Below are 24920 nucleotides of genomic sequence, written 5' to 3' on the forward strand. Positions count from 1 at the left end.
AAATAGTTGGATTACAACAAAACCGAGAAAATCAGGTTTTTCACACAGTGCATCTGCAGAACAATGAAAACGTCATTGTTTGCTGTGGTTTAGGAATAAATTACATATATAATCTTCAAGTACTTATCTTCTTGCTTTTGCTGTTGAATTTCTATCTAAAAATTTTTTCTTTTTTCTTTTTTCTCAGATAAATTGTAAATGAGGTCCCTAATTCAATCCAGAACTACTAAATATTATAAGCCTGTGAATATTCTCATTTGTCCAGGTCATAGTATCTCAAAGTATATATTATACTATATGTCATAAAAATGTTATAGTATAGTAAGTAAAATAGTATAGAAAGACATGAATAGTATAAGTAGTAAAAATTCCATAGTGTAGTAAGTCATAAAAATGTCATAGCATAGTACGACATAAAAATATTATAGTTTGTCATAAAAATGTCATGATATAGTTAAACATTAAAATGTCACTGTATACTAAGACAAAAACATATAGTACAGTAAGATATATAAAACATTATAAGTCATAAAAATATAATTGTATAGTAACACAAAAATGTCAATGTGATAAGTTATAAAAAAGTCATAGTATAGTATTCATAAAAAAGTCACATATCGTAATCAATAAAAATGTCATAGTATATTAATTTATTAAAATGTCTTCATATAGCAGTTTTATGGGAGGTCAAAGGTCGACTCCCCCTGTGGACATAGGCCTCCCCACAAAAACATCATGAGGACTTAGTCTTTAGTTGCATTGGTTACACTTTGCCTGGAGACGAGCTGTACAAGCTGAACCATCAGTGTAAAGCTGTGGTTCCCAACCTGTGGGCCTGAGCCCACCGGTGGTCCACAAAGGTTGCGCAAGTGGACCGATGAATCATTTGCAAAACAAAACAATTTTGATGTTAAGGTGTGTTAGATTTACCACCTCAGTCTGATTACACGCTGAAAGAGCACATCCATGTCAAGACCTGGAGAATCCAAATGGACAAATGGTTCACAACAGAAGAGTTAAAGGAAAGAATCAAGAGACAGATGGTGAAGAAAAAGTCCTCTCCTCACAAACTGAGCTTCCACTGCTTTCAGTCCTGAATGTTCCATCATTATCTTATTTAGCTGCAAACATTTAGGAGATTTTCAAGTTGGCCCTGAGCTGGAGAAGGAAACCACTGGTAAAATAATGATAATATTCAATAATAAAAGAGAAGTTTCATCATTTTTTATTCATCTTTATTGTTCAGTAACAATCCTAAAAGAGAACATTTTTACAAGACCTGAGGACAGGTCGGAGCAGATCCGGGACCTGCAGTCTGGTTCTGTCCACAGGATTAGCACAGTCCTGAAGACACAGAGCCTGATCCTGGATCAGTACTGCTGCACAGTCACTGTTGAGTCTTTCCAGCCCAGTTGCAGAGACAGAGCTTCTCCTGCTGGGAGCTGCTGGACAGGATGAGTTGAGTACGAATACATCCTCTGCCCCGTTTCCTGTCCTGTCTTTCCTCCTCTCGTTTCCTGCTCGCTGGTTTTCTGCTTTTCTTGCCGTGTGTTTGTTTTCCTGTCCTTTCATTTACTATAGCTGCAAACCCAAGTGGGGAGAAAAAGGTGACAGAAGACCCATAGAAAATCAATACGATTACCAACTAGATTTCACAACACACCACTGGTAATAGTTGGTCACCACAACAATGTGGTCAAGCCCAGTCCTACATCAGCCAGTGAGATCAGCTCCTGTCTGCAGAGCCTTATGATGTACAACAACTATCACTGGATCACTGTGATAAAAACATGAGGAACCTGAATGAAGTTCTGCAGTTAGAAGATGCATCTTTTTCGTTATGATGTTGGGTAAATGGACATGAATTCACGATGGAGATCAGAGATAATGATAACAATGATAATCAGGTGGGAGTCACACTGAACCTAAAAATATGTGTTTTGTGTCTGAGTGATACAAACTGCAGCAGTGTGCGTCGCTGCTGCAGTTAATCAGCAGCCAGGCTGCAATAACACACTTCCTGTTACACCTGTCTTACGCACCTTTGTCTCACCTCTCTCCCTCTGCCCCTCCCTCTCAGTTTAAACCTGTGGGATACAGCTGATCTGAGCAGCTGAAAATTATCATAACCTGAGCAAATTAACTTTTTTCTGTCCGTTTAAAGAAAAAGAAAAACACTGTCTGGTTGTTTTGTCTCCTCCTCATTTTCTTGTCCCTCTCGTCTTTTTGTCTCATTTGTCTCTGTCCTCATGCAGTTCCTCCTCACGTCGGCTTCTCTCTGATCCCATATTGTCTTTTTTGTTTTTCAGTTCCCACAACGTCTCAACCCTGTGCGTCATTAATCCACTCCAGTTAGCTGTTAGGAAGGCAGATGACTCCGCCCCTCGGAGACTCCACCATGTCCGGTTGGCTGGAGAAGGGCCTGGGACTCATCGGCCCATCCCCTACCAAAAACCCCACACGCCCTTCTCCACCTCTCACCCCACTGTCCTTCTCCGTCCCAGCATGCATCCTGCCTGACGCCGACAGCAGCCGGACATCAGAGTGAGCGTTGGCCACCGTGTGGCGCCGCACGCCTCCGACCTTCTCCAGGTAGGCTTCGCCCTCCTGCTCCACCAGGGGCGCCAGAGACGACGAGTCTGAGGAGCTGTGATGCTGAGTGATGGTGATCTCCGGCTGGTCGCCTAACAACGACCCCGACCCTGACGACCGCAGGTGGCGGGACTCTGGAAGAGAAGAGACAGGAAGCTGAAGGTGAGTAGACATGACCACAGACAGACGCATGTTAAGACAAGCTGTGACTGTGATGAGCGTGTGATCGGATCTGCCTGAGGTCTGGACCACACCGTGTTCAGATCTACAGCTCATGGACAGGTTTAGCTGCTGCGGACAGAGATCTGGTCTCTATGAGGATAACGAGAACGCAGTAAAAATACCAGCTGTAAACAGGGTGTTGGTTTGATAAGCTGAGATTTCAGTTTGTGATTGGTCAGAAGCTGAGTGTCCGTCCTCCGGTCAAAGTAACTGAACATCAAAGTAACTTTCAGGCAGAAACTGAAACTGTAAAAAACTTAGACTATAGATGCTAAACTCTGATCTCAAGCACATCTTTCTGAATAAGAGTGGAGATCCACCAGTTTCCAAAAACACCAAGAGAGTCAGGATGAACTGGGGAGAAATGCACGACATCTCCATGGTAGCAGCAGCGTTACTGTTAGCCACAGTGTCTTTTTTGAAGCTACTTCAAAGAGTCCATCGAAGTAGCTGCAAATCCTTTGGGCCATAATTAAATATTGAGTTTCCAAATCTTGGTGGTCACAGTGATTTTCAAACTTTGACTCTTTCATTTGCTTTTTGAATTAAAATGTCTGGCTCCTCTGCTGCTGCCGATTGTGTTTACTCAACATCTTCAGTCTGCATTCATATAAACTACCTTCTAAAGCTCATATATTAGTATTACATAACAGTGAAGTTGAGTTCCTGAAGTGGACTCCTGCAGGAAAACCTCAGTGCTGGTCTGTTTCAAGTCACAGCAGGGATTAGACTATAATCAAATCAGGCTCTGGCAGCCGTGGTGATGTGGTGTGTTTAAGGCCCTGATCCTCCTGAGGCTGAAGGTTTGCCGTTTGTTTGTGGAGCCTGAATAAAGGAATTTCACATTCTCCCCTTAAAGAAAAGCTGCTGCGCTTGAGGAACTGAATAACAGATGGATAAATGGTTTTAGTTTATAAACCTGCTGCAGCAGATTTCTGTTAGCATCAGTTAGCCACACTGCTAAAAGTCAATAACACTGAAGCACTGGTCTGAAAAACAAACATAAAGACCTTTTCTTTGGTTTTTCTTTCTCTGCTTTTAAATATTTAACATTTTCTCCAACTTATCTTGTTTTCAATTAATGATTTGTTAACTTTATTAATGAGATCTGGATTGTTTTTTTTTGTGTGCATTTCTTATTCAAATGAAAAAAATATTTTACTCTTCTCCTGTGTTTTATCTGAAGTGTTGATCTCCATCAGAAGATATATCTGTGGTTTTAAGAACCAAAAACCATCTCAGTGTAGTTTTACATCTCCTCTCTCAGGTTCTCTCTGGAACTCTGGTAACAACAGGTCAGTCAGCCAATCAGAAGAGAGGATCTGAGCCTCTCCTCTGATTGTGTTGTGTGTTGCTGTTGTCACAGGTGTGTTACAGTTTCAAGTTTTCAGAGCAGAGCTGTGACTTGTCGACAGAGCGGCCTACCTGCTGGAATGAAATCACAGCAGCAGCAGATTAAGCAGCTCACCTCCTTACTGAGAGGATTTAAACAGCACATTACTACAGAGCCACACTCCCTGACCTCTGACCTCTGAAACAAGCTGAGTGGCTGCTGAGGACAACAGGACCTGAAACAAACACTTTTACATTAAGATCTAATACAGCTGCTTTTAGCTCAACAATACAAATCATGTGAAGTTTGTGTTACAGTCATTTTAGTGTCAATTGCCAAAACTCAGACAACCTGCAGAACACAAAACTACAAATCACATATTTTTGCCACAGATATGTTATTATGATGGAGCTGCTGTGTTCAAGAAACCTCAGATATTTCATGTCTGTGAACCAGCTGCTTCTCTGAGTTACAGCCTGGTGGAAGACAGTGTCACTGTGCTTCACGTGGCTTCAATCTGGGGCTCGAACGGCAGCAAATAATTATATAATAATACAACTAATACACATGAGCCCTGACATACTCAAAACAGACACTATTCATACACATAATAGTACATAGTACATAAAATACATATATGCAGTACACTACACTATAAACCTTCAACCTTTTTGTTTATATTTTTACTAAATTCCTTTCTAAGTTGTTTCTGAATTAAAGAGGAGTAGCATCAGTAGTACCGGCAGTACCTGCAGTACCTGCAGTACTCACCTAACAGCAGCTGGTTTCTTTTGTGCAGAACGTTGCTGAGGTACGGGGACACCACGATCTCCACCAGTCGCTCCAGCTGGTAGTACTCCAGACTGGGACCTCCGGACTCATGGATACCCTGACACACAGAGACAGAGAGGATGTACACGTTTTAGTCACAGACAGTGGAGAGATGAAAGAAAACGCTGAGGTTCAGGGTTGAGACTTGAGCTGTGTCCCAATTCAGAGGCTGCATCACTTGAAGACTGATTGCATCACAGCGGCGCAACAAGACATTTCGAGGGCTCCTTCAAAGGAGGCAGAGAAATGTGTCTTTATTTTCCTGGGTAACAAAGGATCCAACTAGTGGATCCTTAAGTTGGGCAGAGAAGGGCCTTAAAGCTTTTGCGAAAAAAAGACACATTCTGCTTTGACTAATAACAGTGATGTGTCGTTCAGAAGACGCAGGTGAAGCAACAGGACAGTGACCCTGCACATCAGAGTAAACCAGGGTTCACACTCTGCACACAGGTAAACATGACATATTATGGTCTGTTTCACCTGAACAACGCAGCACTGGGTTTGAAGTGACGCTAACAAAGATGCTAGCAGAGTAAAAACAGCCGTTAGCGAGTATCTGACTGACACACAGTTGGCTCCTGTTCATTGTAAACCAACAGCAGCCTGTTCAAAGTACTACCGCACATAAACTAGCCTGAGCGTCGACATGATCCTGAACATAACTTTACCTGAAAACAGGAGAATGTTCAAATAATTTTCCAGGACATTTTACTTTTTCTCCTATTTTCCATGTGTTTTCAAGGTTTCCAGGACATTTTACTTTTTCTCCTATTTTCCATGTGTTTTCCAGGTTTCCAGGACAAACCCTGTAAATCTACTACAGAATGACTTCAGTCAAAGAAATCCACCTTCTGGAGCAGCCGGTGAGAATCTGTCTGAGCTGAAGCAGCTCTACCTCCTCCTGAACCTGGAGCAGCTCTGATCAGCAGCTCCTGAAGAGCTGGTTCAGGTTCAACACTTATTAAATCCAAGGCTCAGTGACAGTTTCCACAGCATTGAGAGGGTTCAACAAAGACACAACACATGACAATTTTGTGTGTGTGTGTGTGTGTGTGGGTGGGTGTGTTTACCTGCAGCACCAGCAGCATCTGTGTTACAGGTGGGGGGACAGAGGCAGCAGCTCCCAGAGTTTCCTCCAGGTGCAGCTTCAACAGCACCAGGTCTCTGAAGGCCAGCAGGGCCATCTGCCTCACTGTCAGCTCCTGACCCTGAACACACACACACACACACACACACACACACACACACACACACACACACACACACACACACACACACACACACAGGTCAACAGGTTAATCCACTGACTTCTCCACTCAAGTGATCCCAGATGATTTGAGGATTTGAAGTAGAGGCTTTAGTTCCTCTAGCTAAAACACACACACACACACACACACACACACACACACACACACACACACACACACACACACACACCTAAACTGTCTAACAGAGACAATTAGGGACTGTGAATGAGTGTTGGGCTACAAATACAAACAACTTTTTCAAACGATCTCAAACACGACTGAGCTTTTTGTTTCTGTTTTTATTAAAATATTATTTATTTATTTTTTTCATTTATTTCCAGTCACATGGTAAAACATTACAATATCCTTGAATCTAAAATTAAATATGTGTTTAATAAATGTAAATAAGAATTTTGTCATATGTGATCATGCTGAGCAATGATACACCATAATATCTCATCACTGTCCAGAACTATAGTGAAAATATCACTGACTGATCAGAGCATTAAAATAATAACTGTACAATTAAATACAATGACGATGTGTAAATGACACACAGCACACGTCGGTTTTTAATCAATCTAAAAAATTTTTTTGCATGAGTGACATCACAGTGTCACATTCAAACCTAACGAACCAAACTGTGCCTGATGATCCACGTTGCTATGGAAACCAAATGCTTAAAAACATCTTAACAAATTCAAGTAGCTCTGATTAAAGTGTCTGAGAGCATCAGGGCTCACAATCAGTCATTAACCTGTAGATTCACTTCATCATCTCACCTGCTCATCCCAGAGGAGCCACAGGGCAACAATGAAAACATCATGTCAGTGATTAAAGTCTCGTAGCTCTGGATCTCCAGGATTAGAAGCCAGTTCAGTGGTACAGTGTGTGTGTGTGTGTGTGTGTGTGTGTGTGTGTGTGTGTGTGTGTGTGTGTGTGTGTGTGTTACCTGGACAGGGTAGAAGATCGCCTGCAGGGTGGGGAGGGTCTCTGTGAAGAATCTGTCCCACATGTCCGCGAGTACGACGAGCTGGTCGTCACCTACAGGGACACGAGACAGGTGGTTACCATGGAAACACATTAACTGACACCACAGCATCACAACACGTCCAACGCGGCGGTGATGCAGCAGAGAGTTCAGCAGCTTCATGTTAGTGTCGTTGTGCTGTGTGTGAACACCTGATCACATTAGACTGAACGTTATTGATCCACATCACATCGATCACATGACTCTGGAACAAGGAAGCCACTGACCAACATCAGATATGGACAGAACAAGTTAAATATCTTACACTTGCACTGTGTGGCCAAAACTGAACTGATTTACACCCAGCAGTGCAGGGAGGGGGCATGATCTGATCTCCAGATCATTTACTATCAGTTTAAATTTTGTTCTCTGAAGCCTGGTGCATGTTGTCTGTTGGTGCAGGTCTGAATCTGAGCGTCCTTCTAGTTTCTAATTAAAACAAGTCTAACCAAAGAACTTAAGGACTTGAATTTCAGAATAAAAGACAACGTTTTTGACTCATATATAAAGACAGAGCTGTGATACGAGTGTGTCTCCTGATCAGAAACCAGAACACGACTGAAGGAATCAGTCACATCAATGAATACATTAAAACTGCTGAAACTAATTTATCCTGTGGGACATTAAAGTTCTGCTGTATATGTTTCAGTTTCTCCTGGATGATCCACAGTGATTCAAACCACTAACCAGTCTCACCGGAGTGGAGGAGGATCTGATCCAGGACTTCAGACAAACCTCGAGTCAGCAGCTGGTTCTGAAACAAAGAAACACGCACGCACGCACGCACGCACGCACACACACACAGGTTAAATAGATTAATTCATACACACCTGTACAGCTGACTGACGTGAGCTGAGCTGAGAGAATCAGTTCATCACAAACGGATCAGTGTAGATATAAAAATAATTCATTTAATCTTCATTACATTTTTTATCATTATTGGTAAAAATAAAAAAAGACAAAATATAACTTATATACTTCGATAACACGCACATACTAAATAAAACAAAGCTTCCCTCACTGATGCAGTTACGCCGCCCACCACCATAAAACACTGCAACCAGCTGAGGTCACTTATCAGCAGGGAGTTTTACTTCAGGCAGATCACTTCCTATGAACCTGATCAGTTTGTCAGCAGTTATCCACAGCAGCAACTGAACCAAACAAAAAGCAGCTGTCAGCGGTTTGTTTACCCCGAGCAACTGAGCAACTGCTGCTGCTGCTGAGCCCTGAGACGACAGAGAGGCCTGAAACCAAACAGTGATTTCAGCCGGGCTCGTTATCTGGAAGCACATGTGTGTTGTGCAAATGTGGTGTCAGAGAGAGAGATTAGCTTCCTGTGCAACACAATAACAGAGCAAATAAACAGCACAACACACACTGAACTCCAGACTGTGTCAGTGAGTCCGACAGGACAGACACACACACTGTAGTTTATACACTGTCCTGCTGCCCCAAATACTCACCACAGCACCAAATGTGGATTAATCCACCGCTGAAAATAGTCCCCAACAAATGCTCTACTTCCTCCTGTTTGTTTGGTAAAAACTACACTGAGCAGCTGTTTGAGGAAATTATTTTAAACTTGGAGTCAGGATAAGACTTTTCCTTAAAGCTCCATCCAGTCTAAAGGCAGATGTCCATGTGTTTGTGATTATAAAGCAGGTCTAGGTTCTATATTAATATTGTGAAAGTATCAAAGCCTCAGTCCACAGAGAGATGCACACAGGCTCTCTTCTGATTGGCTCACAACATGTCTGTCCAATGGTGACTTCTCTAGTGCCATCATCATGGTCACATTTTGATTTGTACAGTCCAGAGGAGCTGGCACGGCTGCAGGCTGCTGTGGTGTACAGCTCCGTTCAGAGTAAACAGGAAGAGATGTAGAGTGTGACCTTGGGGAGGCCGAGGTCACACATTAGATCAGGGGGGACAGGATGGAAGCTGATCTGTCTCAGGATGTGGAAAGACGCATCAGCTCTGACATGACGAGCTGAAACAGACACAGTCCAGAAGTCGTCGCTGTCGTCTCTGAACAGGAAGAGGAAGTCTGTCCACCTCTACCACACCTCGCCGCCAAAGCCCGCACCGAGTGACGAGAGGGATGAAGAGACACTTGGCGTTTCACTTGGTTTTCAAACAGCCTCCAGACAGATAGAGATTTTAAAATCAACCACATATTTCTTCTCATTAGCTTGAGCCGTACAGCTAATGAGCTGAAACCTGGTTATGTTCATGAAATGTTATGAATCATCTGAGACAGAACTTCCCTCAACACATGATAATGAGGTTTCAACTAATTTTATAACATTCAGGCTGCTGCTGAGCTTCACACAGACTCAGGCAAGCTCCACAGGATTTTTAAAGTTCTTGTCATTTGACTGGACATTAACATCACTGTAGCTTGTACTTTGATTACTTTACCAGGATGTTGTTTGTAATTCAGGACATATCACAGAAATTTTATTTGTTTGGGAGGCTACATAAAAAGAATTCAAGGTTTTCCGGAACACACCTCGGGGCCACTGCCGGGGGCCACCTGATGCTTTATATTCCTGCACAACAGGTGTAAACTGACAGAGAAGATCTCATGTACCGGTAAATCAAATGATGATTATCACTCAAGGGTTACTTCCTGTTTTCAGTAGGTGGCGCTCTGACTGTCATCACACGTGAAGTTTGGAGCTGATTGGACAATGTATATTAGAGTTAAAACAACTTCCTGTTTCATGGTGAAACTTCTAGATTCTCCACGGCGCCACAGGTAGGCAGTTCAACGAAAACGCAAAAGCTTCGGAATTTAGCATCACAAAGATGTTTAGATTAAACCGACCAAACATGATGTTGATCTGATTAATTCTCTAAGAGAAGTTTGTTTAAGTTCAACGTCCATAAATCACAAAAACAATGCCAAAAACACAGAGGAAATTCAAAATGGCTGACTTCCTGTTGGGTTTAGGGTATGCCTGCAACAGACTTGAACAGACTCAGCGTAGCATCTGCATCGTTGACATTTTCTACACACGTGACCAATAAAACATGCAAATGTGCACTGGGCCTGGCTCCTGAGTTTTCGAGCATGTTTAGGCCTCAAAGAGGAGATTTATCTTCAGAGTGGTTTCAGTTCTGTCCTGTTAACTTTGACCAGCTGGCAACTGGTCTGAAAGTTGACTCCAGGTTCACGCCAGGTCACGTGATGACCCAGACTGAGGAGCAGACTAACTGAACATGTAGAGTATGCAGTGTGCAAATCAATCCTCAGTCCCGGATCTGGAGCGGAGACAAGTCCACACTTGTGCTGCGGAGCAGAGACGACGTCTTCAGCTGCTGGAGAGAACAAACTTCTCGTGACCGACAGATAAATATCTTCACAGTCTGCAGCCTAGCAAGAGCTCTGCGTCACGCCACAGCTCAGACTGATGGTTTCACTGCTGCACTTCTCTCCCCTGTTTTCACCTGCTGCATGTTTCACAGCATTTCCACGCTCACTTATCAGCAAAGCATGGAACATGTGTGAGTGTGAAATCACACAGCTGCATGTGTGAGTGTGAAACCAGAAGATCATGAGGCACAAACAGCACAGAAGATTCACGAGGTGTCACCAGGCTGCTGTCTGCTGGAGCATCTGATTGGTTCATCACTGCAGCCAAACCAGTTTAGCAGCTGCCTGATACTAGTTGTGAACCGGTCGAGGCAGACCCCCCCCCACCCTGAGCCCGGTTCTGTTGGAGGTTTCTTCCTGTTAAAAGGGAGTTTTTCCTCCCCCCTGTCACCAAGTGCTGCTCTTTGTGGAAACTGTTGGGTTTTTCTCTGTAACAAAGTAAGGTCTTGACCCGACCCTGTAAAGTGCCTTGAGATAATGTATATTATGATTTGGCGCTACACAAATAAAATTGAATTGAATTGAATTGAACTGGTGACTTGGACTGAACTCTATATTCAAGCCTTCAAAACCAGAGGTGACGGCGTCTCAGTTGTCACAGAGGAGGAGCTGTGATCATCTTCAACATGTGGTCACATCGAGATACCGACTGTGTGAAAACAACATGATGCTTTGATGCCACTGACTTTTACTGAATCAGATTTAGGACAGTTTGTTTATTCATTTCAACTTCTGTTTAATCTTTCTTCTTCTTTCTTCTAATTTATCTTATCGTTTTTATTTTGTGCTTTTTAAATCCTATTTCTATCTCTTTAACTGCTCTGTGCTTCTTTTATATCTTGTCTTAACATATTCTGTGTCGTATGTGAAGCTCTTTGTGTTGCCTTGTTGCTGATGTGATGTAACATTAAAGTTTATGTGAAAGGTCAGATCCTGTGGTGAAGCGTCGCCTCCAGCGAAAAAACTCTTTGAATCTTCATGAATCACACAGGCACCAAACTTATATTCTAGTGGTCAAACTAAGAATATAGAATATTTTCACTTAGACATTTCTATTTTCTAAATTATTTTTATGGTCATTATTTGTCATTTTCTTTGATATTCATGTCACATAATGAGCTGATTATTATAATGTTCGTTATGTGATTATTTTAATGATGAATATTAAACAGTATCTCCTCACAGTGTTGATTATTCTTGAATAATGTAAAGAATCCAGCATCATCAGACTTCTCATGACTAAAGTTGATTAAAGCAGCAAACAGATGAAGGAGGAAGATCGACCACATCAGCATCAACTGATGTTTGTGTCTGTGAAGCTGCTGGAGACAGAGACTCATGATCAACATTTTTCAAGAAAAAAAGGAAATGAAAAGAGAAAGTACCTGGAAGTAGTCGGTGATGAAGGAGCCCATCTCTGTTTTAAGGAGCCACCTGCAAAGACACAGAGGAGCTCAGGAAGGAAGGAAGGAAGAGTGATGGCAGCGCACACACACACACACAGTTATCTGTGACATCTTTCTGAGTAAACCTGAGCCATTATCCAGATGACATGAAGTGTGTACTGTCTTCTTGTTTAGTTCGTTAACTGCTGTTCTGTCATTTGACTGAAACATGATTATTTTCATTATTGACTGATTGTTAGTTGTTTTCTCAGTTGATCCTTTTGCCAATAAAATGTCAGGTCACAGTGAAAAGTACTCATTGGATCAGATTCTCCAGAGCAGCAGTGAACCGTCACATTTCAGAAGCTGGAACCAGTGAAACGTTTTTTTACTGCAGGTTAAAACGAGTTTTCAGCTGAATCTGGTTCAACACATCAAATGTTGGTATTAATGTTTGATACTGAACATGAACCCTGAGAAATAAGCGAAACAGAAACTCCAGTTTATTTCTGCGTGTGGTCAAACGACTGGACTCAGCTCTTTGTTGAGACTTGATTTCATTCTGACATGGACGTGCTGAAACAGACTGAAAGCTGCTAATATCTGACTGATCATCAGTGCAGGAGCTTCTACCTGCAGCTCGGTCTATTGTGATGAGACACAGTGAGAGAACAACTTCATCTGTTTTGTTAATCTGGGTGAAGTTGTGGCTTTATTATTAACCAGGCTCATTACTTCTGCACATGCACTGTTTCCTTATTGGATTTAATAAAATCATCTTTTATTTAATACAGTTATTTTTTGCTGTGACATGAATCTGATCTCAGCTGTATTATACAGCACATTAGAGCATTATTAACATTAATAATCAAATATTTTGATAATCAATGAATAATTTAATTCATTTTCCAATAAAAGACGGAGAACCGTTCTCTGGCTGCAGCTTCTCCACTGTTTCTCTCACAGTGACTGAATCTCTGGGGTTTGTTGGTCAGACACGAGATGTGGGCTGTTAATTTCCCATTAATTTCCCCAAAAATAATCAATGGATTGTTTATTTCAAAATCAATAGTTTTTCTACTGTTTGTATGACCGAAACAGGACGTCGCACAACTTAAACACCACATTAAAGAGAACGAGAGAAAAGGCTGTTGTCACCTGATGCTCTCGTTAAGTGTGTACAGCTCATTAGTCTGCAGAGCTCCGCCCTGGAACACCTTGATCACAGCTGATTGGACACTGAGGGAGACACAAACAAACACGGGTAAAGTCAGAGGTCAGAGGTCAACAAGTTGTGTGTCATATAAGCTCCATATCATGACCCGTTTCCTTGTTGTGGCAACAGAAGCACAGAAATGAAATTCCAGTTTATTATGGGAACATCTAAATTGTCACCCACAATGCACCGGTTCAGACATGATTACAAATCTGAACCCGAGCACAATGTCAGCTGGGACTGGATCCAGCCCCCAGAGACCCTATAAGGATAGGGAAGAATGAATGAATGAATGAAATGTTACAGATCTGCGAGTGAACATGTTTCGCGCTGTGAAACGTGTGCGCCGGTGCCCGTATGTGACTCAGCTGGTTGACAGGACGTGACCCTGGCTGCCACTTCCACTTCCTACCAAACATCCTGCTCGGCGCTGCGGACAGCAGGAAACAGGCCGAAGACTCAGAGAAGCTGAAATAACCTCGACGCACACACAGACTGAGCTGGACACGTGTTCAGGAGTCAGGTTCATACAGACTGTTGTTTAACCAGGAAGTGTCAGCACCCTGATCTCAGGTCCTCTGGTCCTGTGGAGGATAAAAACTCACTCCCTCTTGACTTTTGGTTCTTGTCTCGTCCTGACTTGTTTCAAACAAAACCACAGCTGGAAACGTCACGATGTACTGATGTTTCTATTATTTTGTCCACCCCACTGTTCATTACAGGACCAGACTGATCAGGCTTCTTTTAGCCAGGTGGACCTGATTAACTGGACTGAGTGGATACTGATTGTACAGAGCATGTTCTTGAACGTTCCCATCATCAGCAGACTGTCAGTCCTGAGGTGACCTCAAATAAACGATCCAGTTAATCTGAACCAAACCAAACCGGTCAGATGTGAAAATCTGCATCTGACAACAGCTTTATAGTTTCTGAACCTGCGTGTCTGTGAGGGTCCACATCTGTCCAGGTCCACGAGGGTCCAGCACCGACAGTCTGGAGATGTGTGAAACAAACACAAGCACCTGTGTGTGTCTGCGTCTGGACCACAGCTACTGAGCAGAGACAACCACCACATGTGACCTGAATTCCACACTTAGGTCACATGAACAAACAAAACCGTCTCCATGATGACTGAGCGACTCGGTCCACTCAGTGAAAAACGACGAACTCCAGTATGATGATGGGACCTGTCCAGGAGTTGATGTGTGCCTGATTTGGTGTGTGTGTGATTTTGTAACCATGGTAACAGATCTGCACATTGGCTCCATATAAGTCTATTACACCGAATGACATCACCAGACTGTCCAGTCAGTGACCCGAACCCTGTCAGTCCTTGTGACTTTGACCAGAATTAAAATGCAGCAGTGGATCAGGTCTTTCCTGGATCCAGACCTGATGACCTGGACTACAGGTGTGAAAACTCCCTCTCCACATTCTCCCTCCTGGGTTAATAGCTGGTTACAAACTGCTGCGGCTGCTCCACCTCTTCAAATCCTTCAACCTCACGTTCTGGTCCAACTAAGATCCTGGACCAGCCTGACGGGATCAGGAACTCCTGACCTTCAACATCACCTGCTCTTCCCCCTGAGGTCTGGAAAAAATGAGCAAGCACTTTTCCCTCTTTTTAAGCCAGTGTTTGGACCCATAACTAACACACACACACACACACACACACACACACACACACACACACACACACACACACACACACACACACACACACACACACACACACACACACACACACACACACACACACACACACACACAGAGGATGTGTCCTAAACACATGACGATAATATCTGGACTTTGTGTCTCTGGGGCTGTGGAGTCACACCGACAACATGAAGTAATTTCTGTGAGATACTGGACTGAATCATGAGGCTAATTTAATCTTCACTCAGCAGTCAAGACATTACTGAACATGAGAGATGAGGAACAGCATGAGAAAAGGTCTCTTGGTGAACTCAAACCAAGGACATCGACGTTCTTGACATGATGTTCTAAGTTAAAGCTCCACCCAGTCTAAAGGTAGAGCTCCATGTGTTTGTGATTATAAAGCAGGTCTAGGTTCTATATTAATACTGTGAAAGTATCAAAGCCTCAGTCCACAGAGAAATGCACACAGCCTGTATTCAGAAACTGAGCCTTAAAACCAGCCGTCAGGACTTCTGGAACTTTGTGATGTCACAACAAAGCAGTCACTGCCCTCAGCCACGCCCCAAGCCCCGCCCACCTGGACCCACCATCCAACCTTGCAGGGTTTGTTTTCTCTGTGTGTTTACCTGAAATCTGCTGTATTTTTATTGAATCAAAAAAGAAAACAGTCAGCCAATCAGAAGAGAGGCTCAGATCCTCTCCTCTGATTGGCTGACTGACCTGTTGTTACTAGAGCTCCAGAGAGAAGCCTGAGAGAGGAGATGTAAAACTACACTGAGATGGTTTTTGGTTCTTAAACTACAGATATATCTTCTGATGGAGATCAACACTTCAGATAAAACACAGGAGAAGATAAAATCTGGAGCTTTCAGATTATTAACTCGAGATTAACTAACTTTCCTCTTCCACTTACTGGCAGCCGGTAAGTGGATCTTTGTCTGTTTGATGGTGGTTGTTGGTTGGTTGTGTAGCACAGACAGGATGTAGAACACACACATAAAAAAACAGTCAAATACTGTCAGCGTTCTGCTAACCTGTTCCACACGCTGGTGTTGGAGATTTGTAGAGCAGGCGAGCTGGCGTGGAACCGAGCGAGGTCCGACAGAACCGGAGAACTCATAAACCGAGGCCTGGGACGCCGGAAAGATCCCATCATGCACTGTGTCTGCTGTGGAGGGAGGAAACAAAGTAAAAGTGCATCATCAGCACATTTGTACACAGAGTATCGGAAACTGCCTCTGTTTGAAAACAAAGCTGTAAATCTGGACATATACATGTAGCTCTATATGTGGTCACATGTTCTGCACTGACACCTGGTACTGGTGCGACACTGAGGAAGAAGACTGATGGAGACTGAGGTGTAGAACAAGCCGTTCAGGAGAGTTTTGGTTTTTTCTTGTTTCTTATGTGCAGTTAGTTTAAAGATCAACTGAACAACTCATGAAAGTCTTGTTCCTGCTTTAACCTTGCTGCAGTGATGTACAGGTGTACCTGATGATGTATCAGTGCATGATGACATCACTGGGTGTGGTCCACAGGTACACAGAGGGCCAGACCTCTGCTTCTCAGCCTGATAAGACGATGAGACAGCGGAAACCAAGACTAACAGCAGCTTCTAAATTCACTTTCCGGCCTCACACAACAGATATTTTATGAAATGCAGAGCTGCAAGCTGATTGGCCCATTGATTAGTTGATTAATTATCAAAATAATTTGTAACAATCATTTTATTAATTTTTCAAGCTAAAAGCAATTTTTCACCATAATTTAACATTTCATAGATTAAAACAACTGAAAAACATTAGCCCATTAATCAATATTGAAAATGATCATTAGTTGCAGCACTAATTAATGCAGCACTAACTCTACATACATGCTAACAGCTCTGGGAGGCTAAATGATAAACATCCACATGCCAACATGCTCACAATGACAATGCCAACAACCCTATGTTTCGCAGGTGCAATGTTAGCATGCAAACATTAGCTAATTAGCAGTAAACACAGAGCACAGCTGAGGCTGATGGGAACGTCATTAGTTCTGCAGGTTCCTCATCAGGAACAAAAGCACTGCACAAATTTCAATGTTCATCCTCTGGGGAACACGAACGTCTGAACCACATTTCATTACAATCATCCAACAGTTGTTGAGATGTTTCACTGCAACAGTTGAGGAACAACAGACAGACATATAAACAGGCAGGTGAACAGACAGACAATGAGCTCCTGACATCAGTTCTGTGCAGGTTTAACTTCCTGTTGACAGTGGGCGGGGCTGAGCCGAGCAGCTTCAGCTGTGTCTGATTCATTTAGAAACACAGTCAGTTTCCTCCAAACCACAGCTTCCTGTGCAGCAGCACTGACCCGAGACCAGCCTGTTTGTTTACAGCGCAGACGTCTCACTGCGCCTCGCTTTCCAGAAACCACAGACACAGACGTCCAGGCCCTCTGTTCTCAGCTCTGACAGTTTCCACTCCCATCACACGCACTGAGAATCATTTCTGTACGTGTCACTTCTGTCTGTAACTATTTGAGCCAGAGTCACTTCATCATCTGTGATATATTTGGTGTCTTGTTTCTCTAAAACCGACACAACCACAGATTTATTTCTGTCAGTAAGGGAAGGTTTCAGACTGTTTCACTTTTTCTGACGTGTACGTGCATGTGTGCACACAAGAAAATGCTAAATGAATCTTCTGTGAGTGCCTCTCACAGTTTTGTTCAGCAAAACCTGGTGACGAGAGGCAGCAGCCAGACGTGCTCATAGTTTCAGTGATGGAGAGGCTTGTTGTGCCTTTGATGGAAAACAAATGAGTCAACTCTAATTGTACGTTGAAGTTAAAGGAAATGGTGTCTCAGACACAGCGGCTCTAAATGCAGAGACGAGGAAACACATCAGGGGGAGAAAGTACAGGGGTTTTTATTTGGACTAGAAACAACGTTCACTATCACTATCGCTCTCCGCCCACAGGTTACTGTAAAAACTTCACACCTTCACTGGAGGAGCAGCCACAAACTCCAAGATCAAAGACGTCTCAAGCATTTACAGAAACATTTTTACAGCTGCCAAAAAAGGCGACGCCTCCGCACTGAAGCCGAGCAGCAGCTGACTGAAGAAAAGATCAAACATCGTCTCCTTTTTCTCCTCCCTCTGAATATTCAACAAGTGTTCGTTCAAGCTCAAACATTTGCTACAGACACATCTGCCACCTTGTGCGACCGGTTCACAAGTTTCTCATGAAACAACACTCACAAGTCCATGTGTATATTTAACAGGATTTTCTGACTGTAATCATTCCTCCTGCTCCTCCTCGACAATATCCAAAATTCAATATCTTGATACAGTCCAGGCCAAAAGTCACAATGTACAACAATATTGTTCATGGTTATATTATTGTATTTGATGTTTCAGGTAGAAGTTTGGTCACATGCAAAGGTGCGATGTACAGTAAGTAAAGCAGTGAAATGAGGTTCAGAAAAATAAAACATATTGCAATATTCAATATATCAAATAATATCGGCCCGAGCTTCGTCTCATTCTGTTTAAAAATAGAATCCAAAGTTAACAAGGCCTCGGCTGTCAGAGTCAGATAGTTAAAATTAGGCTGACAATTATGAGAGAAAGGTAAAGGCTCATCAATCCAACATGGATCTGCTGGAGTTGACCTCCGAGCCGGGTCTCCAGGACGGCCAGGTGGCTGATGGGATCTCACAGCCCAGTGTGTGTCCCACAGGCCCTCGCTATGCTGTCTGCTCTGATCGCAGCCAATGGGAGGCCTCATGCTGAGCGTCAACAAGCACACTATTGTTTATTTGGCTGCGTCCTGCCAAAAGCAGAGGAGGTCAATAAATACTGATTTCTCTCTCGGCTGAGAGAACTCACAGAGACGAGGAAGAACAACGACTCTTCCTCGTCTGCAGCACAGACGAGGAAACATTTCTTATACTGAAATACAACATTTATCAGACTGCAGCCTCGTGTCAGTATTACAGGTGATGTCAGGTTACAACAACCTGACAGGTTTTAAACATCTACCCATACAGTTCAAAAGGTAGAGAAGCTAAAATATGGACCTTTAAAACTTGTTTTGGCCTTAGAAGCTTTAACGAATGACCATCATGAGCAGGAGACTGAGAGCTGCTTAAATCCACTGATACAGTTTCACTGGATTCTGACAATCGCTTCCATTTTGGTAAAATAACAGAATTCATTCATCTCCACAGCCAACAGACCTTTCATTCACAGTTGAGTCTGTTCCCTCTCTGTCACACTGTTAGGGTGTGTGTGTGTATGTGTGTTCAGACCATGACGGGGACTACAGGTTGTGTGTGGGCATGAGACCATGTGTGAACAGTTCACCACAGGACTTGGTGGTACTGAGAGACACACACACACACACACACACACACACACACACACACACACACACACACACACACACACCTCAGCATCTGTCGTGTCTTCGTTGGAGACGATGATTCAATCGGGAAGAAAAACGATTCTCTCTGCATAAGTGGGTGTTAGGCGTCACCGTGCATGTACGCGTCGCCATGGCAACCCATCTGGTACACACCAAAACCAGTCATCAAAAAAAGGTCAACACCCCCACCTCACCTCATCCCACCTTCCCTCACATCCTGCCCCAGCGTTACATCCCGTCAGTGTGTGATGCTGAGTCCAGTCCAGCCTCGTCTGCCTCCACCGTCACTCACATCGTGTCCACAGAAGCACCAGGTCACTTCTACACGAACGTCCGGACTTCACAACCATGAGGTTCACAGACGTCTCTCTGTCTCTGCAATTATCAAACCCTCCCTATAAAATTAATTTTGTTCTTGGTATTTTCTGCAACTAAACAACTGCAGAGTCGACAGTCTGCTTCCTGTTTACTCCGGCTCATAGATGCCAAGTTTACATGGACGGTCATGTATGTGTGTGTTTTCAGGTGTGTTAGAGTGGAACGAGATTGTTTCTGATGCGGAGCTGAAACGCTTTTCATTTAAGAATGAAGACGTGGTGATGTGGACAAAGCCTCAGGCGACATTTGTTTCAGAAATGACAGGCTAAATTTAAATATCTGCTGGAAAACCTGGCACCTGGAGAAGCATTGATCTACATGATGGAACGAGCAGGCTGAGTGTTGTGCTACAGTTTGTTGTGATTAGGTGTGCGTTAGTGTTTGTGTGCATTAGCATGTGGGCTAATCCTGTAACAGAAGCCCCCTGTCATGAGAAAGTACTCAGAGAGACTAATGCAATTACAGCCTGAGCAGGAGGCAGAGCTGCAGTGAGTTTTCTCAACTGGGATCATTTCAGTATCTTAGTCAGAAAACTCCCATCACCCCCCCCCCCCCACTGACTCATACTCACAGTTTCACTCAGTCACTTCTCATGCTCAGTGATCGTATGAGAGACAGCGCCCTGCAGGAAATCTGCTCTCACAGCCGGTGCAACGCAACACATACACACAAACAACCACACAACAACATAAAGACATGCAGTCAGTCTCCCACCAAAGATACACACACGTACATCACACTCCCTCCTGCTGTGAAGGGATAAAACTTCTGCCTCAGTATCTACAGCAGTAAACAGGACACTGGCGGCAGCAGTGAGGGGCTGGTCAGTGTCTCTGTCATTCCAGACTGAGATCATGATGCATTCAAATTCTTATTTTTAAAGTGACAAACACTGAAAAAGTCTGAAGTTACCGCTTCAAAATAACAAGAGAAATCCTAACATCTGAGAAGCTGCAACAAGCAAATGTTTTTAGTTTTACTTGGTAAAAGACTTAAAAACAGCTGATGATCAAAACAGCCGCTGACAGATTTTCTCTAGAACCAACTCCACAACTCGTTTCAGGTGCTGTGAACATTTCAAAAACAGCATCAGGGAGAAAACGAGCTGCTTATTGTGCAAACATGGGATTAAACCTGTTACCGCTGAGAGGAAATGATGGACTGCAGAGACAGTGGAGGATGTTTAGTGTGAGACTGGGACAGAAAATAAAGCGTCTGGACACAAGATGTCGCACTAGACCACCAGCTCAGACCAGAACAAACGCTACGTCAGCCACACCTCCACCTCCACCTCCACCACCACACCTCCACCTCCACCTCTACTACAACACCTCCACTAAACTCTCAAGAAGCTCTACTGATTTAAGTTTTCCTGTGGACACGAGAGCCAACAAAAGACAAACTAGCCACAACCTTTAGCCCACGCTAGCATCACTGTGACATGCTCCACAGCTATGCTGACAGTTAGCCAGCTAGCAACATTTACCGAACACATTCATAATATTGGTAACAGGAAGTCAGCTAACGTTAACATCATGTAGCATCAAGTCACTGACACATGAGGAGAAGAAAACCAGGTCTGAGTCCAGCTGGACTTCAGCAGCTCGTAGGTTCTCCACCTCAGGACAGACGGACCAGGACTGGATCCACGGTCGGACTGGGAGAGAGATTCAGCCTTGGTCTGATCCACTGGGACAGGCTGCACGATGACACTGATAGAGTCGGTAAAGACCCTGATGGAGCTGGTAAAAACTTTATAGATGTTTTGACGTCCACCTGCCAAACAGGATCTGAGCCAGTCCAGTCCTCCTGGGCTCTGGTCTCATCTCTTTCTATGTCAGAGCCTTTTTAGACAAAAACGTCGTTTCTTCTTCAGTGGAGGAAATTCTGGGAGTTCACTTTCACCTGAACGCTGTGTACCGCACTGTGTCATCTCACCTGTAGGCGGAGTCTCTGTTTTTCTAAACGAGGTGAGGACCAACAGATTAACAGGAGAGACTCACCTGCACTAACATGCACAAATCTCATGTTAACTGGAAACTCCCATGAAATCCCCTCACACCTGTAGCTCTCGTGATGTTATTGTATTTTAAGCAAATCCAGTCTGACTACATCTACAGAATTAGAGGGAACATCACAACAACAACGGTGATGCTAAGTTGGAAGCGTTTAGAGTTTTTCCAGTCTATAAAACGTGAGTCACTTCTTCCTCAGACTCAAACCGTCCTGCAGCTGCTTTACATTCTGGTTTGTTTTGTGCTCGTGAGCAGGAACTGGTCTCTGTCGCTGGTCCTCTCTGATGGCGGCCTGTGGCTGCGGCTGTGGACTGAAGCCTTCAATCTGATTCTACCAAACACTGTCTCACAGCAAACCCTCGTGAGGCTGCTGGGAACATCTGGATGTGATGTCACGTTGTCTAAAAGTAACAGACACCAAACGACTGAATGGAGCAGGAACAAAAGGTGCATCACCAACAACTTGTCTGTAGAGTCACCTGCCTGCGGACAGGACGCAGGGAATAACGTCCTACAGGTAGCTCCGCCTGCAGTCACTGGACCACCTGCAAATCTGTTGCTGTGTTTTCTGTCTAACTGTAAATCTGCTCTCAAGCATAAACCACCTGTAGGCCAACTTGCAGGAACTAAACTACCTGTTAGGCTGCCTGCAGACTCTGACCCACCTGGAGGCCGACTGACAAGACCAAACGCCAAAAATGAAACCACCTGGGGGATTTTTGGAATTATATCTCTCTGGCTGAAGTTTTGGATTCATGGTTGTGATTCTGTTTCTCTCTCCCTAATTGTTATCTCCTTTATTCATCTGCATTATATCACTGTTATTCATATTAGTATCATCACCACTGCTTATTTGAACTCTTGGGAGTGATTACAGCCTCTCTAGTGCGGATCTGCTTGTTCTGTGGCCAACGGATTTTATTGTTGTGTGTGAATGTCTCACCTGGAAGATTGCTGTAAAATGTACCAACCCATTTAAAATCAATAAAAATTTGGGGGAAAAAATGAAACCACCTGTATTTCTGTAAACATCAAGACTTTAAACCGCCAGTGTGTGTGTCTGCAGTGTCTGACCCACCCGGGACTCTGAACCTGCAGGTCCATGTGCGGTTTCACTGCCTGTTTTTGGTTTTGTGATGTTTGCACTTTTCCACATTCCTCTTGTGTTAGTTTTAAATGGCTCTCAGGTGCAGGTATTTCTCTCTCTGCTGAGGAGCTCGGAGTGTGTTTGTGCGGGTAAATAAAACCGTGGACTCCTCCTGACAGGAGGTGGAGCGCCTGCACTCACCTGTGTACAGTCGCCTCGCTTCTCCGTCTCCGCCGACGGTGACCGCGTCCTCCGTCCCCCCGGCGCCGGTGGAAAGGTGGAGGGAGGCGGCTCAGCGGCTCCACCACCTCCTCAGCGGCGGCTCCGGCTCCCTGTGCCCGCACATCGCGTCAGTTTCGGCGGGAACAAAGTCAAAGTGAAGCGCAGAGAGAGAGCGCACTTCTTCCAGCGAAGGCTAAACTGAGCAACTGAAGTGGAGAGAAGAAGTGAAGTGAAGTGAAGTGAAGTGAAGTGAAGTGAAGTGAGACCAACTGGCGCTTCTCTCTCTATTCAACGGTCTGCAGCTAACAAGCTAAACAAGCTAACCACCCACACTTCCGGTTACAACCTTCAAAGTAAGAGTCGAACTCGATTAGACTACACTGAGGAAAGGATGGATGAATCTTAAACTATTATGTTCACGGTTAAAACAACTGGAAATGTCCTGCTTTTTTTTTTTTTTTTTTTTTTTTTGCTTTGTTTTTGTTTTGTGGTTAATGGATTCCAAACTACCTGCAGGTCTACCTGAATATTCTGGAGCAGCTGTAGGTGCATCCTCAGATTAAACTGCCAGTGGGTCCATCTACATCTCTGGATCCTGTCTGTGGGGCTCTCAGGTCATGGTGTGGGTCTGTCTGCAGACTCTGAGCGACATCTACGTCCATCTGAATTTTCACACACTGTACATGTAGAAGTGTTTCACAAATATTCGCTCCTGAGGATTAAAGCGTCCATGCAGCTTTTACTCTACTTCTGTTGACATTATTTGATTAATTGCAGATTTGTTAAAAATTTGTACCACTAAAGTGTCGGGTCCTCTACCCTCCATCCTGTAGAGGGACTCGGTGTAAGAATCTAGTTTTAAAACTCATTTGTTGTAAAGTTGTGTTTTACCACTTTGCTGCCATTGTTTCTTAACAGACAGAACCTCAGGTAAGGGTGTATCATTATACAGACTCTAACCAACAATTCTCTAAATTGTCAATACATCTGACAGCTGTTTTCCTTAGTAATCAATTGATTATTCTGTGTATGAAATTATTACTTATTATATGATACACTTCTTTACTGTATTACATATGACAGGTAAATTTGAGCCAAAACAAATATCTAGGATAGATTTACACTGGGAACTAACTTCTACTTTTTGCTTCCCACTTGAGAAGCTTTTCATTTCATTTAATCTCTGAAGTGAGATCATTCAACTCTGGTGACTGAACACCAAGGGAAATAGTTATCAACTTTTATTGTGAAGGCGAATGAGTGACTTCCGGTATGGCTCTGAGTTGAGCTTGACACACCGTGCTGTCATTGGTTAAGAGAACTTCATCTCATAAATATTCATGATGCGGTCACACGTGAAGAGCAGTTTCAGAGACAGTTAAACTTTTTAGAGGAAAATAATTTTTATTTTTCAGGTTTAGATTTTATATCTCAAAACTTGTGTGAGTGTTTTTTTGTACTAAAGTCAGTGTGTAGTTGTGTCTTAAGGTTTCTCTGTTTTCAGTTTCTCTTCTAAACTTCTCACGTTTCATTAAAAACTGTTCAAATGATTCATGTTTCACTAAAATTTAAAGATCAGAGAAAAGTCCAGAAACTGAATCCAGATCAGTGACTGTGAACTTTGTTTCTTCTTCTTCTTTCCCCATGAATCATGTGACGACCCCGAGAATGATCTGGTGACCCTATGGAGGGGCTCAACCCTTAGGTTGGGTACCAGTGGACTGAACTATCTAAGTGTATCTGACGTAGTTAAAGCAGCTCCACCTGCAGCTTTAACAGTAACATGACCCAGGATCAATGATCTGATCAGAGATCAGTCACAGAGACACTTTACTGCACAATGAAGTACTTTTACTGTGACACTGTAATACTGAAATACTGTTACAACTGATATTTCTGTA

At 43.4% G+C, this 24920-nt stretch overlaps 1 protein-coding gene across 5 annotated transcripts; it reads right to left on the bottom strand.

Moving 5' to 3' along the window:
- Window positions 1-1209: 1209 nt before the first annotated feature.
- Window positions 1210-23306, bottom strand: prr5l (proline rich 5 like). 5 transcript variants are annotated; one of them, XR_011684893.1, is made up of 10 exons: window positions 22999-23303; window positions 15932-16065; window positions 13181-13261; window positions 12023-12071; window positions 7943-8009; window positions 7178-7269; window positions 6049-6186; window positions 4919-5036; window positions 2043-2726; window positions 1210-1581 (listed from the first exon to the last, which is right to left on the bottom strand). XR_011684893.1 is itself a non-coding variant. In XM_071461028.1 (10 exons), exons 2-10 carry the CDS (start codon window positions 16051-16053, stop codon window positions 1576-1578), a joined length of 918 nt encoding a protein of 305 aa, XP_071317129.1. In that variant the 5' UTR covers window positions 16054-16065; window positions 22999-23306; the 3' UTR covers window positions 1210-1575. The 5 variants fall into 5 exon arrangements, 4 of the variants coding, with proteins under 4 accessions (XP_071317129.1, XP_071317099.1, XP_071317121.1 ...); XM_071461028.1 differs by having other exon boundaries at window positions 2482-2726; window positions 22999-23306; XM_071460998.1 differs by having other exon boundaries at window positions 1210-2726.
- Window positions 23307-24920: the final 1614 nt, after the last annotated feature.

The sequence above is a fragment of the Trachinotus anak genome, unplaced genomic scaffold, assembly GCF_046630095.1.
Source record: "Trachinotus anak isolate AG129_WGS33_773 ecotype Australia unplaced genomic scaffold, CSIRO_AGI_Tana_v1 ptg000002l, whole genome shotgun sequence".
Classification (NCBI taxonomy): domain Eukaryota; kingdom Metazoa; phylum Chordata; class Actinopteri; order Carangiformes; family Carangidae; genus Trachinotus; species Trachinotus anak.